The following is a 15,471-nucleotide window of genomic DNA, read 5'->3' as shown; positions in this document are numbered from 1 at the left end:
AGACTTGCGTGTACCTTTCGCAAGACCTCAGCTGAGGCTCTTCTTGCAGACCTTATGGGCAGGGTTAAATAATTTCCCAGAATGTGCTGAGCATTCTCATTGTGAAACAACCTATTCCCTCAAAGGTAAAATAAATAAGGAATTGGTAACAGTGGGCTAGAGAGACAATTCTGCCTGATTTCATGCTTTATAGAAATCTCGTTTTCTTTTTTAGTATCTAGGTCTGGTATCATACCAAGTGAGATATATAGGCAGCTAATTTGTCATTGTACAGAAGTACATAGAAGTTAAGGTTATAAATACCGACAAGATAAAGTCTTTATATTAAATTATTAGCTCACTCTCTCCATTCAAAGTATACACAGGACATAGCAAAGGAAAAGACGCACAACTCACACAGTGAAACACAGACCTTTCACAAACTGGACGAGCTGTCAAAGTGAAAGGATTTTGACATATACTTTCAGCTCATTGCTAGCAATAAGCAGAACCCATAATTAAATTGCCCATAAAAACCCTTTCAAAGACCTGTCAATTTCTCTGCATGGCCTTTGCCCATGCAGTGGCCACCTACTTTATAGGAGGAACAAGAGAGATCAGTGAGAAAAAATGCCAAATGAGAAGCAAAACTGGTGAAACGTGACCTGATGGAGCAGAAAGCAATTTGTTTTATGCTTGGTGCAGTTTGGGGAAAGTTTAAAACGGCCAAACTGGAACGCAATATACCTAATGCAGCAGCTTACATTCACTATTGTCGAATAGTCTCATATGTTGGACAGGAAGATTCCAAACTTTATATTCTTGTTATTATATTTGTAAACAGTGGAACCATAAAAGGATACAAAAAAGTGTTAGCTCTCTCCATTGCAGTTCAATCAGGGTCAGACTGGCATGCAAATCGTGCTCAGCAATGTCAACATTGATTGTGCCTTAGCACACAACAGGAAAGACTACAAGAAGGTTGTTGTTACCAACCACGAAGTGAAGTCCTAGCACCAATCCCAGCTCCCTATCCTGACATGGGGAGCTGATGCAAAACTCTATGGACCTCTTCACTGGCTTTTGTGCACTCTATTACAGAATACTGCTCACCTGTTTAAGCACATAGCTCTCACACATCACTTGTCAATCTCAACTTAACATAGTCATGTGGATTCTTACTGATGCAATAAAACCAGGAACACAACCATAGCTTCCCATACTGGCACATATCCACCCATCTCACATGCATCATGACACAAGACTTTCAGATTTTCCATCATATTTGTCCTGGAAGGCCTTGTTCCCCACAGGAAGACCCAAATAACATACTGACTCAAATCCAGAAAAACCTTTATTTGCTTGCAGCAAAGAACTCAAAACTCAATAGCGAGCAAGGTGGAAGGATGCCAACATGCCGAACACACACCTCATTAAGGGGGAGGAAAGTGCTTTTAATTTCTCTCTTCCATGGTATGTTTTCCGATTCAATGTATGGAATGGGACCCGCCTCACTTTCCCCCAATCTCCTCTCACTTCTTTTCCTTAGTTTTTCCGGGTCATAACTGGAAGACAGGATAAACCACTAGCTGTGCTAAGACCGCACACCAACCTCTGGAAGCACCCGCTGCAATGTATAGGTAATTCGAGTGACCGAAATCTTCTCTCAAGTTTGCAGGAAGATAACCTACTCAGACAGATAAAGTCCTCATACACGCAGAAAAACTGGTATGCAACTTCACATATGGCTAAACATAACCAGGGCTGCAAACATCACTCAAATGCAGCAAATCATTACGGGAAAAACAAAAATCCATAAAAAGAAAAGGAGTATTAGTGGCACCTTCGAGACTAACCAATTTATTTGAGCATGAGCTTTCGTGAGCTACAGCTCACTTCATTGGATGCTTCATCGGAGCTGTAGCTCATGAAAGCTCATGCTCAAATAAATTGGTTAGTCTCTAAGGTGCCACAAGTACTCCTTTCCTTTTTGCGAATACAGACTAACATGGCTGCTACTCTGAAACAAAAATCCATGTTCTTGTAGTGCTCATGGAAAGAACATTACAAAGGTTTGAAGCTTGTCACAAGGTTGAAAAGGCAGTCAGATGACAGCATTAGCTTTTTTGGACCTGCTAACATGAAAAGCTTCCTCTGCTCAGGCAAAGCATCAGATTTCCAGGGCTATGCAGTCATGATCCCACATACCTCAGATTAGAGCTGAGCACAGAGAGTAGAGAAATAATGCCATTTAGGAGGCTTTTTTATGTGTTTGTTTATTTATTACTTTGGAAAAGAAAATAAGACTTCAAAGTTTCAGAACAAACACTTGGCCAACAAAAAAAAAAGAAAAGTTGAAGCTTTAGCTTTCTATAAATCTCTTTTGTCCAGAGCTACAGCTCCACATTTATTTTTCCAAATACAGGTTCATATTTAGCAACATACATTTTATTATAACCATTATTAGAAAATCAAGATTGCTGGAATTTTGTACTTCAAGCTACACTGCTCACCAATACTATAAAATGCATCAAACATTAGGTTCCCAGTGTAGTCAAAACAGAATTAATATTTAAAACATGATGTTGCAAGCCACCTGGGATCACTTGAAATGGAAATGAGTTTACCATCCAGTGAATACTGAGAAAATAGAACCCATAGGGAATGGAAAGCATGGGAGAGTACAGTCTGCAAGCTTATTGACAAATACAAAAATATGAGAGAGAGAGTAAACTGGGCAATTTCGCACTGATTAAAGCAAGTTACAGTCCAGAGGTCTGCCTTCATCTCTTTTCCTGTCTAACAGAAGACACCGTTAGCTTCCCAGCTAACAACATGGAGGAAAAGGTCCTGCAGTCAGCCTTTAATAAAAAATAAAAAAAAAAATGTGAAAAAGACCATTTTCTGGCTACACCGTTATTCTGAGCGTCGGGGCACATTTTGTAGAACAGTCTTAAATCCCTTCCATCTGCATCAGGACAGGGCATTAACGCTGATGCCGAATTTGCATCTCTGAAGAAGGAGCCAGATAAAGTGAATGTGGCCCATCAGCCAGACATGTAACTATTTAGAAGTCGAAGTAAATGATGTAAATGGCTCCATGTCTAGTTGGCAGCCGGTATCAAGTGGAGTGCCCCAAGGGTCGGTCCTGGGGCCGGTTTTATTCAATATCTTCATAAATGATCTGGAGGATGGTGTGGATTGCACTCTCAGCAAATTTGCGGATGATACTAAACTGGGAGGAGTGGTAGATACGCTGGAGGGGAGGGATAGGATACAGAAGGACCTAGACCAATTGGAAGATTGGGCCAAAAGGAATCTGATGAGGTTCAATAAGGATAAGTGCAGGGTCCTGCACTTAGGACGGAAGAACCCAATGCACAGCTACAGACTAGGGACCGAATGGCTAGGCAGCAGTTCTGCGGAAAAGGACCTAGGGGTGACAGTGGACGAGAAGCTGGATATGAGTCAGCAGTGTGCCCTTGTTGCCAAGAAGGCCAATGGCATTTTGGGATGTATAAGTAGGGGCATAGCGAGCAGATCGAGGGACGTGATCGTTCCCCTCTATTCGACATTGGTGAGGCCTCATCTGGAGTACTGTGTCCAGTTTTGGGCCCCACACTTCAAGAAGGATGTGGATAAATTGGAGAGAGTCCAGCGAAGGGCAACAAAAATGATTAGGGGACTGGAACACATGAGTTATGAGGAGAGGCTGAGGGAGCTGGGATTGTTTAGTCTGCAGAAGAGAAGAATGAGGGGGGATTTGATAGCTGCTTTCAACTACCTGAAAGGGGGTTCCAAAGAGGATGGCTCTAGACTGTTCTCAATGGTAGCAGATGACAGAACGAGGAGTAATGGTCTCAAGTTGCAGTGGGGGAGGTTTAGATTGGATATTAGGAAAAACTTTTTCACTAAGAGGGTGGTGAAACACTGGAATGCGTTACCTAGGGAGGTGGTAGAATCTCCTTCCTTAGAGGTTTTTAAGGTCAGGCTTGACAAAGCCCTGGCTGGGATTATTTAACTGGGAATTGGTCCTGCTTTGAGCAGGGGGTTGGACTAGATGACCTTCTGGGGTCCCTTCCAACCCTGATATTCTATGATTCTATGATTCTATGATGTATATATCCCTAAAACCCAGTGAAAGATTCTGCACTTTCCTTTTAGGAAGTAGGACATGAGCTCTTTAGTTTCCACAGAACATTAGGCATTTTCAATCAAGCCACACAAAGAGCCTTGGAGAGTTGCATAAGTCTAACCTGATGCAGCTTTTCCTTATTAGATGCAGAAGTGCAGACACAGGAGTGGAAGGGTGCTTTTCCCTATCTGCGCTGCCAGCACTCTTCAGAGGATTTGTCTGATGGCTTTTAGTCACAGATACTGTACTAGGCTGACAGCCTCAAGTATCTGAATAGAATAAATCACTTGGCTTCACTTCTCCTTGCCGAGGGGAAACTGTGAGTCCATGAGGCTCTCACTTCCTACCAGCGGGGCTGAAGAGACAGGGCTGGTTACGTACCTGCAACCTAGATTCAGAGCTATCCTTCTGCCTCCAAAAGTTTCTTTGAACTTCTCAAACAGGGACTTCATCCTGGGACAAAGGCTAGAGTCCTGGCAGACAAGACCGCCTAGACTGCCACCCACCGGCATGGACAGCCAGCAGCTAAGAAATCCTCATGAGCAAGAGCAGGGAGAGCGCCACAACAGCAGGGTGGATTTGTCTCCAAAGGGCTCAGGCCATCACCAGCATTCTTTTGCCAGCTTCACACTCTGAGGGCAGTACTATCCCACACCGCGGCACAATGCAGTATCTGCTGAGTCACTGATCCAAACACAGCTGTTTTGCTGCCTTTGCCACTATCTGTAGCAGCTCCGACATGTTATTCCTAGGAAGGACATTGCAGTCCCTGCAGTGCTGCTTTGCACTCACTGGACTGTTATGCATTCAGTGTAATTTCTGCAAAGACTGGGTGATTTTATGCCCAGTAGCTCAACACTTATCACTTATGCATAGTAGGATCTCAACTGTAAAATCTCATGTGTCAGGGCATAAACTGATCACTGCAGGGGTCAGGAAGGAGTCCTTTTTCCCCAAGTATAGCAACACTCAGCTGGTCCAGGGAATTATGGAGAGTGACAGATAACTCAGGTGTCTAAATACAGAATAGGCACAATTTTCAAAAGCCCCTAAATGACTTCGGAGGCCATCTCCCTCTGAAGCATGAAGTGTTTGCCACTTCCACAGGCAAAATATGAAACTTAGCAGGCAGGTCAGTGATCTGATCCATTATGGAAAGTCCTACATTCCAGCGATTTTACAGAGCTGGGGATGTCCGTAGAAAGAGTGGGGTTATAATCAAGAATGGGCCTTTTTTCTATCCATGCATAGAGATATACATGCATGCCTGCAGCCCTTCTTTTCATGTTCTAGAGCGTGAGGTCTGAGAAGGGAATTTATAAACAATTCTCCTCTTTTGAAAGAGGACTTTGTTAATACAACACCAGTGGAGAAAACATGTTGTAAGTGGATTCTGACATTTTCAGCAACAAAAGATTAATCTAGTTTACTAGGATGGCTGTTGTTGGCTTAATTGCTAGCAGTATCTGGTACACCTGGTTGGGAATTTTTTATCAAAATATTTTTTTCATCAAAAATGCTGATTCCCTTGCAAGAAAATGTTGGTTTTGATGAATTTTCTGTTTTGAAACATTTTTGAAATGAAACATTTGAAATTGTTGAAACATCCCATTTCAACATTTTCAAAAAGGAAAAATATGTTTTTCAGGTGAAAATGACTGTTTAGAAATTAAGTTAAATTTAATTTATACTTAAATTTAAAAAGGTCAAAATCTAAAAAAAAATGTTTTAAAATTACTGTTTGGATTGATCCAATCTAAAGTTTTTCTGGATTTTCAGTTTGTGAAAATTTTGAGATTGACCTTTTGTCCCAAATTGGGACAGGAAACATTTAAAATTTTGAAAATTCTTGTAGTATGAGAAAACAAACAATCTCTGCAGTACTATGTGGATATTGGGGATAGCAAGGCCCAACGGGGATACTAGAAGGGAGCAAATTTTAATTCTCTAAATTTCCGTCCTGGACTTCGGAAGAGAAAAACATTCTGCCTCATTTTTATTTCAAGCTCGTGTGTGAGCTATGGGCATTTCCAAAAAGTGGCTGTGAAATCCCTGGACTCTTCGCAGCTATTCCACTTCACTGAACGCAGCACAAGAAGCTGCAAATGTAAACAGGGCCGAGAGCTCTTGCTGAAGTCCACCCTGCGAGTTATGCAGGAATTAAACTCTGTGCTTGTTCTGGACAGGGACTGACAAATTGGGACAAAACACCTGCCCCTGGCAAACATCAAGCAACATACAAACAATTGCCAAATTCTAATTTATTATGGGCACCATTTCCTCCTGCAGGAGAGACATGTGACCACAAAACTAACTGCACCTAGCCATGTAACTACTGTGACAGGGTCGGGCCAGATGGCTATAGGAGAGTAATAGAAGGCAGATATATTAGCCCCAGGCTAAGTAGGTCCCTTTTCCCTGGGTAAGGTAACAGGGAAGGTTCCAGAACAATCACAAACCTTCTGGAGACAATTAAGACAGGCTGATTTGAACACCTGCAGCCAATCAAGAAGCTGCTAGAATCAATTAAGGCAGGCTAATCATGGCAACTGGGTTTTAAAAAGGCGCTCACTTCAGTTTGTGCTGTGTGTGTGAGGAGCTGGGAGCAAGAGGCACTAGGAGCTGAGAGTGAGAATGCGGACTGTTGGAGGACTGAGGTGTACAAGCATTATCAGACACCAGGAGGAAGGTCCTATGGTGAGGATAAAGAAGGTGTTGGGAGGAGGCCATGGGGAAGTAGCCCAGGGAGTTGTAGCTGTCGCACAGCTGATCCCGGAGGCACTCTAGACAGCTGCATTTCACAGGGCCCTGGGCTGGAACCCGGAGTAGAGGGCGGGCCCGGGTTCCCCCCAAATCCTCCCAACTCCTGGTCAGACACAGGAGGAGTCGACCTGGACTGTGGGTTCAGAAAAACGGCCAAGCTGAGGGCTGCTGTGAAGCTCCAAGGCGAGCAAATCTGCCGATAAGCGCAAGACCCACCAAGGCAGAGCAGAAACTTTGTCACACTATCCAGCAAGTAGGTGAAGGTGGGAGGACAAATGCAATAACTCAGGTGTCTAAATACAAAATAGGTACAATTTTCAAAAGCCCCTAAATGATTTCGGAGGCCAAGACTCACTGAAAGTTACTAGGACTAGGGATCCTAAGGCGCTAAGTCACTTTTGAAATTGGGGATTTAGGTGATTAAATAACTTAGGTGCTTTTGAAAAACTGATTCATTGTATTAATAATGGTAATTCTGATGTATTAATAATATTAATTTTGTTTGTTACACAAAAATTAACTGTAGATGATACAAAGTTAGAATCTGGATTCACACCCAATCTCCCCAAAGCTCAAGGAGATCTGAGGTTTTGATTCAAGAGCAGCTCCAACCAAAACAGAACGCAGACTTGCATCTGATGAAGTGAGCTGTAGCTCACGAAAGCTTATGCTCTAATAAATTGGTTAGTCTCTAAGGTGCCACAAGTACTCCTTTTCTTTTTGCGAATACAGACTAACACGGCTGTTACTCTGAAACCTGGAATGGGCTTGAGTCTCAATTTCTCTGAATGAACCTAAATCAGGAATAATTCCACGGAAGCTAAATTACACTGGCATTAATACGGTTTTAAGATCAGAACCAAGCCCTGTTTCCTTTTCCAATAACTCCTAAAATCAACCAATCTGTTCTGATTGTGATGTGGATTCAAATGATGTTCTGCAATTATTATACCAGCTAAACAGATCTGTTCCCCACTGGATTGAGTCTATAAATGGAAATCACAGACAGGAACTGAAAGTTATGATTAGCAAATGAGGAATTTCTGTTTGTGGTTAGACCCTTTGGGTGTTATGATCATATGTCACGTTTATCAAATAGTATGTCAAGCCTCTGACATGTAGAAAATGATGTGAAATCACTTGAAATTACATGATTGCTGAATGCCTGAGAGAATAATGAATAGTGAATAACATGCCTCATGTGTGAGCAGCCACTAATGTTAAACAAATGTCATCTCTTTTCCATTCAGAAGATTGTGAAATACTAATTTCACAAGAGAAAGAATTGCAACAAAAACTATGTTTAATAGCAATAACAGTGCAATTTTACTCAACCAAAATAAGGGAATTAAACAGTAAAATGATGATGTTACTGGAGGAGGCTTGGAGCAGGGTCTTATCCTAAGAGTGCATAGGCTTTGCTTAACAGCATGGTCCTGACTGCACACATTTTTTAGATGAAATCTCTGATAACATTTCTGTTAGCAGATTGCTAGAAGATGGCCAGAGGTGGGCAGATTGACTTTGATGGTATATGGAAGTTTACGTCAATATTGGACCAGATTCTCCTGGCCAGCTATGCTATGCTCAGTGCAAGTCCAGAGAAATGAGCAAAGCACTGCTCCCCACTCTCAGAGAGAACGGACACCAGCCCAATCCCAAAATCCAGGTGGAGCAGCCTTTAGCCCACTCTAACATACACCAGGTAGAAGTGGGAGGAGTCACCTGGATTGAAGAATGGGCCAATAATATCCCCTTTTCTCCTGCGCCAGGAGCCAGCAAAGGGCTGGTGGAGTAGCTACCACAATGGCCCTGTACTTCTGGAGCCTTCTCTGAGGCAGGGGAATCCTTCTGGGGCCACTGAAGCTGCAGAACTGGGTCCATTAGCTGTACATTCAGGAGAGGCATGGCATTTTCTCCTCCAAAATGAAAAGTTTGATCACTGAAAATAGGAAAAAGTACCCCTCAAAATGTCAAATACTAGCAGCAAGGTGCCCTCTCTTCCTCTCTCACAGAAGTCTGCGTGCATCTGTGTATACACATTTATGTTTCCTTCTCTCCTATAAATTGCACTGTCCATTAATGCATGATTTACTGATACTAGATTATCTGCAAATCCAAAATATGTCATGGAGTTCAGAACAGCAGAACATTTTCAGAAACACAGTATGGACCAGTAGGTACCTTAAACGCCTTCATTTCTAACTCCCCTAGACAATAACTATGTGAATAAAACATTCCACAATTGATTTATTTACTGCTACTAATGTTCCCATCCACACATGAGTTCAGCATAGTTCAAGGTAGTAAGCACTTACATATTACTGTCCCAGTTTATTCTTCACTGCATATGTTCAGCAGGGGGCAGTGAGTCAGCCAATGAATCATATTTATGGTATTGTGAGCCACACTGGCTCTCCCTGTGTAGCACACATAGAATCTGAGAAAGCAGAAGTTTTATTTGAAGCTTAGAAATTCATAATCTACAGTATGTCTATTAGTAATTGAAGGGAGATTTTTAAATTTGTTAGTCTCTAAGGTGCCACAAGTACTCCTTTTCTTTTTGCGAATACAGACTAACACGGCTGCTACTCTGAAACCTGAAGGGAGATAGTAATTTCCTTCAAAAGGAACAAAACTGAAAATGATATGGAATGTCCTGCTGCGAAACCAAATCCCTGCACTGGTTTGAAAATCTCAACTAGTACCTCTTCCTTTGTCTATTTCAATTAATTATTCCTGTAGACACATATTGGGCCATATTACATCAAAATGAAACTTGTGCCTTAAAAGGAGCTCCATAGTTTTCCCTTTTTAGGCATTTTCACACTTTAATGATATAGTCTTCTCAGCATTTGGGCCACATCCTCCATTGGTGTAAATTGGCACAGCTCTATTAAATGAAGCTACACTGATTTACACCAACAGAGAATCTGAGTCAAACTCTCATACATATTTATGCAGAGTATTTATCAAGCACAGGACCAATTATAGTTAAGCCCTGAGCGTATCGCTACTAAGCAAGAATTTCCAGGTGAGGCTCACACCTTTGACTGATGCAAAGGTAAGACTCAAGGTCAATGTTGAGAGCTAATAGCCTTACATGGGCTGCTGAGCAAGTCACTTTCAGTTACCACATGGGGACAGCCCCTTTGTCTTTTATTTAAAAGACAGGCCATTCAAACACTAAAGAATTTAGAGGTCAAGTCATTAAGATGTGTATTTCTGTAAGAGCTGAAGTGCTGATAACTCAGGCTGAGGCAGCAAACAACATTTGCTCTCTAAGCAAACATCAGACATAAAAGAGACAGGTTGTGACTTGTCTCCTTTGGTGCCCTGACATGGTCTGATGTTGTGCATGCTGTTTAAGCAAGTGGAGCCGGGTCAAGGAAGGTCCATTAGCTGATCATAGAGAGTTGCCCAGCATACCTTCTGAGAGAAGGCAAGAAACCTCCACAAAACAGTCACAACACATCGAATGTGATACATGTTATGCTCATTTTACAAATGCCTCAATGGAGGCACAGGACGTCCTTTGCCTAAGGCTACACAGCAAGTCAGTGGCAGAAATGGGAATAGACCCCTGGAGTCCAACTCCCAGTCACACTGCACCAAGTACTAGACTATCGTTCTCTCTGTAACGTGGCTCCTAGAAGAGCGATCCTGTGTTTGCCAGGGAATTGCGACATGCACTGACCTCTAAGATCCTCCTTCTTTGAAAGAGGAACAAGATATCCTAGAGGACCAACTTCTGAATGATGCTGCTATGACTGCAGAGTGTTATCCCACAGAAATGTATTCAGGTTGTCACCCTATTTGCCTTATCGACCACAAAAACAAGAAAAAGGAAGGCTCCTTATAACCTAAATGAAATAATGTATATACTTGTTACCATGTTTTTGAATATTGACTCAGGGGTTGTGGTTTTAAGGGTGTAACTGAGCCTGGTGGAAGGCCTGAGTTAATGTTTTACAATTTTTAAAAATTAGTATTCATCTTACTGAGCTGTGCTGGTTTTAAAACACATATTTACTGTATTGTGTGCTATGCCTTAAGGCTCAGACACTACATTAATAAATGGTTTCAGAGTAGCAGCTGTGTTAGTCTGTATCCGCAAAAAGAAAAGGAGTACTTGTGGCACCTTAGAGACTAACCAATTTATTTGAGCATAAGCTTTCGTGAGCTACAGCCCACTTCATTGGATGCATGCATGTATCTCACGAAAGCTTATGCTCAAATAAATTGGTTAGTCTCTAAGGTGCCACAAGTACTCCTTGTTCTTTTTACATTAATAAACTATCCTAGAAAAAGGAAAGTCATGAAGAGCTGCATATGAGCAGCATTAGCCAAACACTGCATCCTTTTCTTCTATAACCAGACAAGACTGGAATCTGCTAACTGCTAAGAGAAATGACTAAGGTGAACAGAGAGACACTAGGCTGCAAACACATTACAACCTACAGAGGATGAATCTTCCTTCTCAAAGCACAGATTCTTTATGTTCAAGACAGGCTCTTACCTTTCAACTCTCCTAGATCCAAGGTCTTCCCTAGTTGTTCTAATAAGTCGGCCCTGGCTGCGTTCTTTTTGTGCTTTTTGCCATCATAATGTTGTTGTGCCATCATGGGGTTATTGAACCAGGCTGCACAGAGCTGACAGTACCTGTCTGAGTCTCTTCTTTGGTGAGGTGAAGACACCACAGGAGAACTATCCGCATGCGGCTGCTTTAGTGAACTCAGAGTGGTTTCTGTAAAAGAAAACAATCAGACATGGAGTCTTCCCAGCCCAACCACTATTCATACTACACCAGAACCTTGAATAGACAGTCCCCATGTTTGACACAAAGAAGAATTAGCAGCGGTTAGCACCTTCCATTGCAAAGACTGCTGCTCTACATATTTTGAATGGTATGGCTTAGAAATCTACCATCTCCCTTAAAACAGAAATGTTAGTGTGCTTAGGTAGCATGAAACTATTCCTAAATTATTTGCATTTACACCAGCTCAGGAAGTAAAGCTTCTTTTAGTTATAGTTACATGCTTTATTATTAAACTTTACCTGTTAACATTTTCTTGTTAAAACTGCTACTTATAATATAAACATACTGGTGAAGAATAATCAAAAATAGTAATCAAAGAGCATAACCTTATGTATGACATTACATGTATAAAACCAAACATTTCTCAGAGTAGGAAAACTGTTAGATTTATAATCATCTGAACATTCTTGTTTTCAGTTTGTTTGTTTTTAGAAAAGAATAGGAAAAAAAACAGAAGAATTTTAAAATGCCACAGATAAAGACCGTATTCAGTAGTCAATCCCCTCGCTCAAATATCTTAATACACTATTAATAGGTGCCACCAACATGTAAACCTTCTGGTTTAGCCCCTCAGCCCTCTTCAAAATTGCCAGAAGGCTCTAGCAGTCTACTTTTAAAAAAGTGATCCTGATTCAAAAGGTTTTAAAAGAAAAATGGATCATTAGTCATAATGCAAAACAAGAGCCGCATGTGTTTGCTGTGATCTCTGCTGAATATAGTACAGCTGATAAAAGAAAAATTAATTTATAATAAAAAGGTAAAAATTGTGATGCTATTGGAATACCAGAATACACACTTATTAGTACTTAATTGGCACACCTAGCTCATGTGGTTTTCCATTTTTAGATTTTAAATAAAATGTTTAATATCAAAATAATTACTTAAAACTATGCTTTCAGGAAATATGCTTCTTGGGATAAGAGTAGGAAAATTTGCACTCTAAAAATCAGTTTGAGAGCTCTTCTGATCCAAAGGTTTCACCGCTATTGTAGCTCAGCTCTAATGAAATTGCAGCTGGAGGGACTGACAAAGTGATGAAAGAACTTCATTATTTGATTCTGCAAAGTTCCTCAGTGAGCAAAATAACGATAGATTTAGGCACATAATTATGACCTGAACCCTCTGTGATCTCCCTCATGGTTCAAGAGTGTTAATACAAGTTACAAATCTTCAGCTGACCGGTATATGAAAGGATCTCTATTAGCTTTCATTAAGGAAATTGTATCTTGCCTCTAATGTTACTTACGACCTTATCAATTTTCAGGGTTTTTGTAAGAGTCTATTGGCAATGGATTGGATTTTCATTGGAATATTGGAAAGCTATTGGATTTTCATTGCCTGAATTACAGTTGGTTCTGAAACATAGTTCTCCTACTTCCTAAGCCCTGATCGGGGAACCATTTAGGAAGAGAAAAATATCCTAGACGGATACCTCATATGTGCTGGCAAGATTGATACACTACAGAGTATTAACAAAATGAGCTCCTTTGGGTATTAGTTAACAAAATTATTATATAATTGACTCTTCTGTGGAGACATTTATTCTCCTCTTTGTATTGGCTAATGGACTTTCCACTTACCCTGGTTGAATTTATTTAATTCCACAAAGTGACGGTGTTGTCTATTCACTGTATAGCTATTGGTTTGAGAGTAGCCGCCATGTTAGTCTGTATCTGCAAAAAGAAAAGGAGTACTTGTGGCACCTTAGAGACTAACCCATTTATTGGAGCATAAGCTTTCGTGAGCTACAGCTCACTTCATCAGATGCTTCATCAGAGCTGTAGCTCACGAAAGCTTATGCTCCAATAAATGGGTTAGTCTCTAAGGTGCCACAAGTCCTCCTTTTCTTTTTGTATAGCTGTTGTTTCACTGGTATAGTTAGAAACAAAAAGAAGAGTAGTTCTGCTAAATAAGACTGTCTCCCGTTCGCACATCCATTGCTGCCTTAGACTGTATGCCCTCTGGGGCAAAGTCCGTGTGCTTGAAGACTCCTAGCACAATGGAGCCCTAATCCTGACTGCGGCTTTTAGGTGCTTCTCCAGTACAAAGAATAAATAGGAACCCTAGCTACCCTTACTCTCAAGCTAATGCAGCTCACTGATTTTACTCTGTGTTGTTATTGTTCCTTCCCCACATTTTATCCATTCACACTGCCACTGCGTGAGGGACTGTGTGCTGGGGGCTCAGAGAGGGACTTGGGACTGGCTGGGGTAAATCCACCCCAACCCCACTCCGGGTGGGCTGTGAAGGAGTCTGCAGCCCAGAGCAGCCTCCTAATGGGGAGCTGCCGGCAGGGCCACTTGTTTGGCACAACAGCCCCAAGCAAATTCCCCAATTCTCTGCTGGGGCGGGAGCCCACGTCATTGGGGAGAGCTCTGGGCACTCTAGGGAGAAATCCTGAGGTAAAATCCTGGGGCAAGGCAGCCTCTGCCTCAAGCACCATCTTGGAACAGGCTGTGCCACAACAGGGCGCCTGCCTCACTGCCCTCTTCACTCACCCATGAAAAGGAGCATGGTCTCGCTGTAGCAAACGCAAAGCCTTTTATTCACATGATTCGCCACAGTCTGCGGATGCCTCCTGCTAAACACACTTCCTCCCAGAGCCAAACAAGGTTACAGCAGCTCCTCACTCCCACGCCAAGGTCACCATTCCCGGGTCACCCACCCGAGAGCCATTAGCCAGCTCTTTCTGAGCCAGGTCCAGGGCCCCTCTCCAGGCCCCCACCCTGATCGTGCCAAGACCCACTTCTTTCCCACAAGCGTTCTCCAGTAGCCCCAGTCAGGTCTCCTCACCTAGGAGTCCTCCTACCTGTCGCACTGTCTATTCAGGACCACAGGACCATTGCTGAAAGGGGGCACCCTGGCCACCCTGCCTGAGAGTCCTAGCTCTGCTCCTAGGATCCTCCTGCCTCCTCAACTCCCCTTGCTTCCGGGCCCAGCTTACGCTGACCAGGCTGGTCCTTTCCCGGTTTCCTGGGAGCCTCTGCACAAGCCTTCCTCACTCCCCACAACTTGGCAGGATTCCCCAGCTCCAGCCAGCCCTCCCAACACCTTTCCACAGAAAACATCATGAGCAGTTCGGTTACTGAGTACCTTCAGCTTTTGTCCCTTCAGCAGCTCTCTGCTGTCCTCCCTCTCTCGCCCTGTTCTCAGACAACTCTCACCCACCCCTTCCTGCAGCGCTTGGTCTCTCCTTTATATGGCCCAGCTGCCTACTCTGAAGCACATTTGGGAGGCAGCTAATCAGCCACAGATGCACCAGACCCTGCTCCCACTTAAAGGGGCCAGTCACCCTGTGACAGGGACACATCCTCTCCACAGCCACACAGGGAGCTGATGGGCCAGTCTGCCAGCTCCTGTCTCAACAACGCCCCAGAGCAGACAAAGATTCCCTCCCTATTCCTGTGCTGCCCAGACATCTGGTTTGGATGGGAGCCAGCTGAGAGGGACCATGCAGAGAGACCCTCAGAATCCATGTCTCTCCCTTCAAAGTCCTTCACTTTCGAGTGGTTTGGCTAAGACCACATAAGGAAATAGTGTCACACCCACACCTACTCACCCACCCACCACTGGGTTACAATCACAGAGCTTGGCAAACACAGAGAGCTTCATACATGGCTTCGTGTCAGTCACGGAGCAAAGCCTTTGGATACGACAGCCCGAGTGTCCCCCTCCGACCACATCCTGCTCTTTTATTTGCGTCTCTAATAATGGTGTTAGAAGCAGGAAAGCTGTCCGAGACTGATCTCCATTTCCTGGTCCCTGTCATATGGGT

The 15,471-nt window shown here is 42.8% G+C and overlaps 1 protein-coding gene across 5 annotated transcripts in view; it reads right to left on the bottom strand.

Annotated features, from left to right (window-relative positions):
* ZMAT4 (zinc finger matrin-type 4) overlaps positions 1 to 15,471 on the bottom strand; it is a 424,404-nt gene that overhangs the window by 298,660 nt on the left and 110,273 nt on the right. For 4 of the 5 annotated variants that reach the window (XM_073325308.1, XM_073325310.1, XM_073325309.1 and 1 more), the window contains exon 5: positions 11,397 to 11,624. The exons of the other annotated variant lie outside the window; for it this stretch is intronic. In XM_073325308.1, the coding sequence (XP_073181409.1) occupies positions 11,397 to 11,624 (228 nt within the window). The remainder of the gene's footprint in view (positions 1 to 11,396; positions 11,625 to 15,471) is intronic. 5 annotated transcript variants of the gene reach the window in all.

The sequence above is a fragment of the Lepidochelys kempii genome, chromosome 26 (genome assembly GCF_965140265.1).
Source record: "Lepidochelys kempii isolate rLepKem1 chromosome 26, rLepKem1.hap2, whole genome shotgun sequence".
Lineage (NCBI taxonomy): Eukaryota > Metazoa > Chordata > Testudines > Cheloniidae > Lepidochelys > Lepidochelys kempii.
The sequence above is the reverse complement of the archived record's forward strand: the minus strand, read 5'-3'. Positions and strand labels throughout refer to the sequence as shown.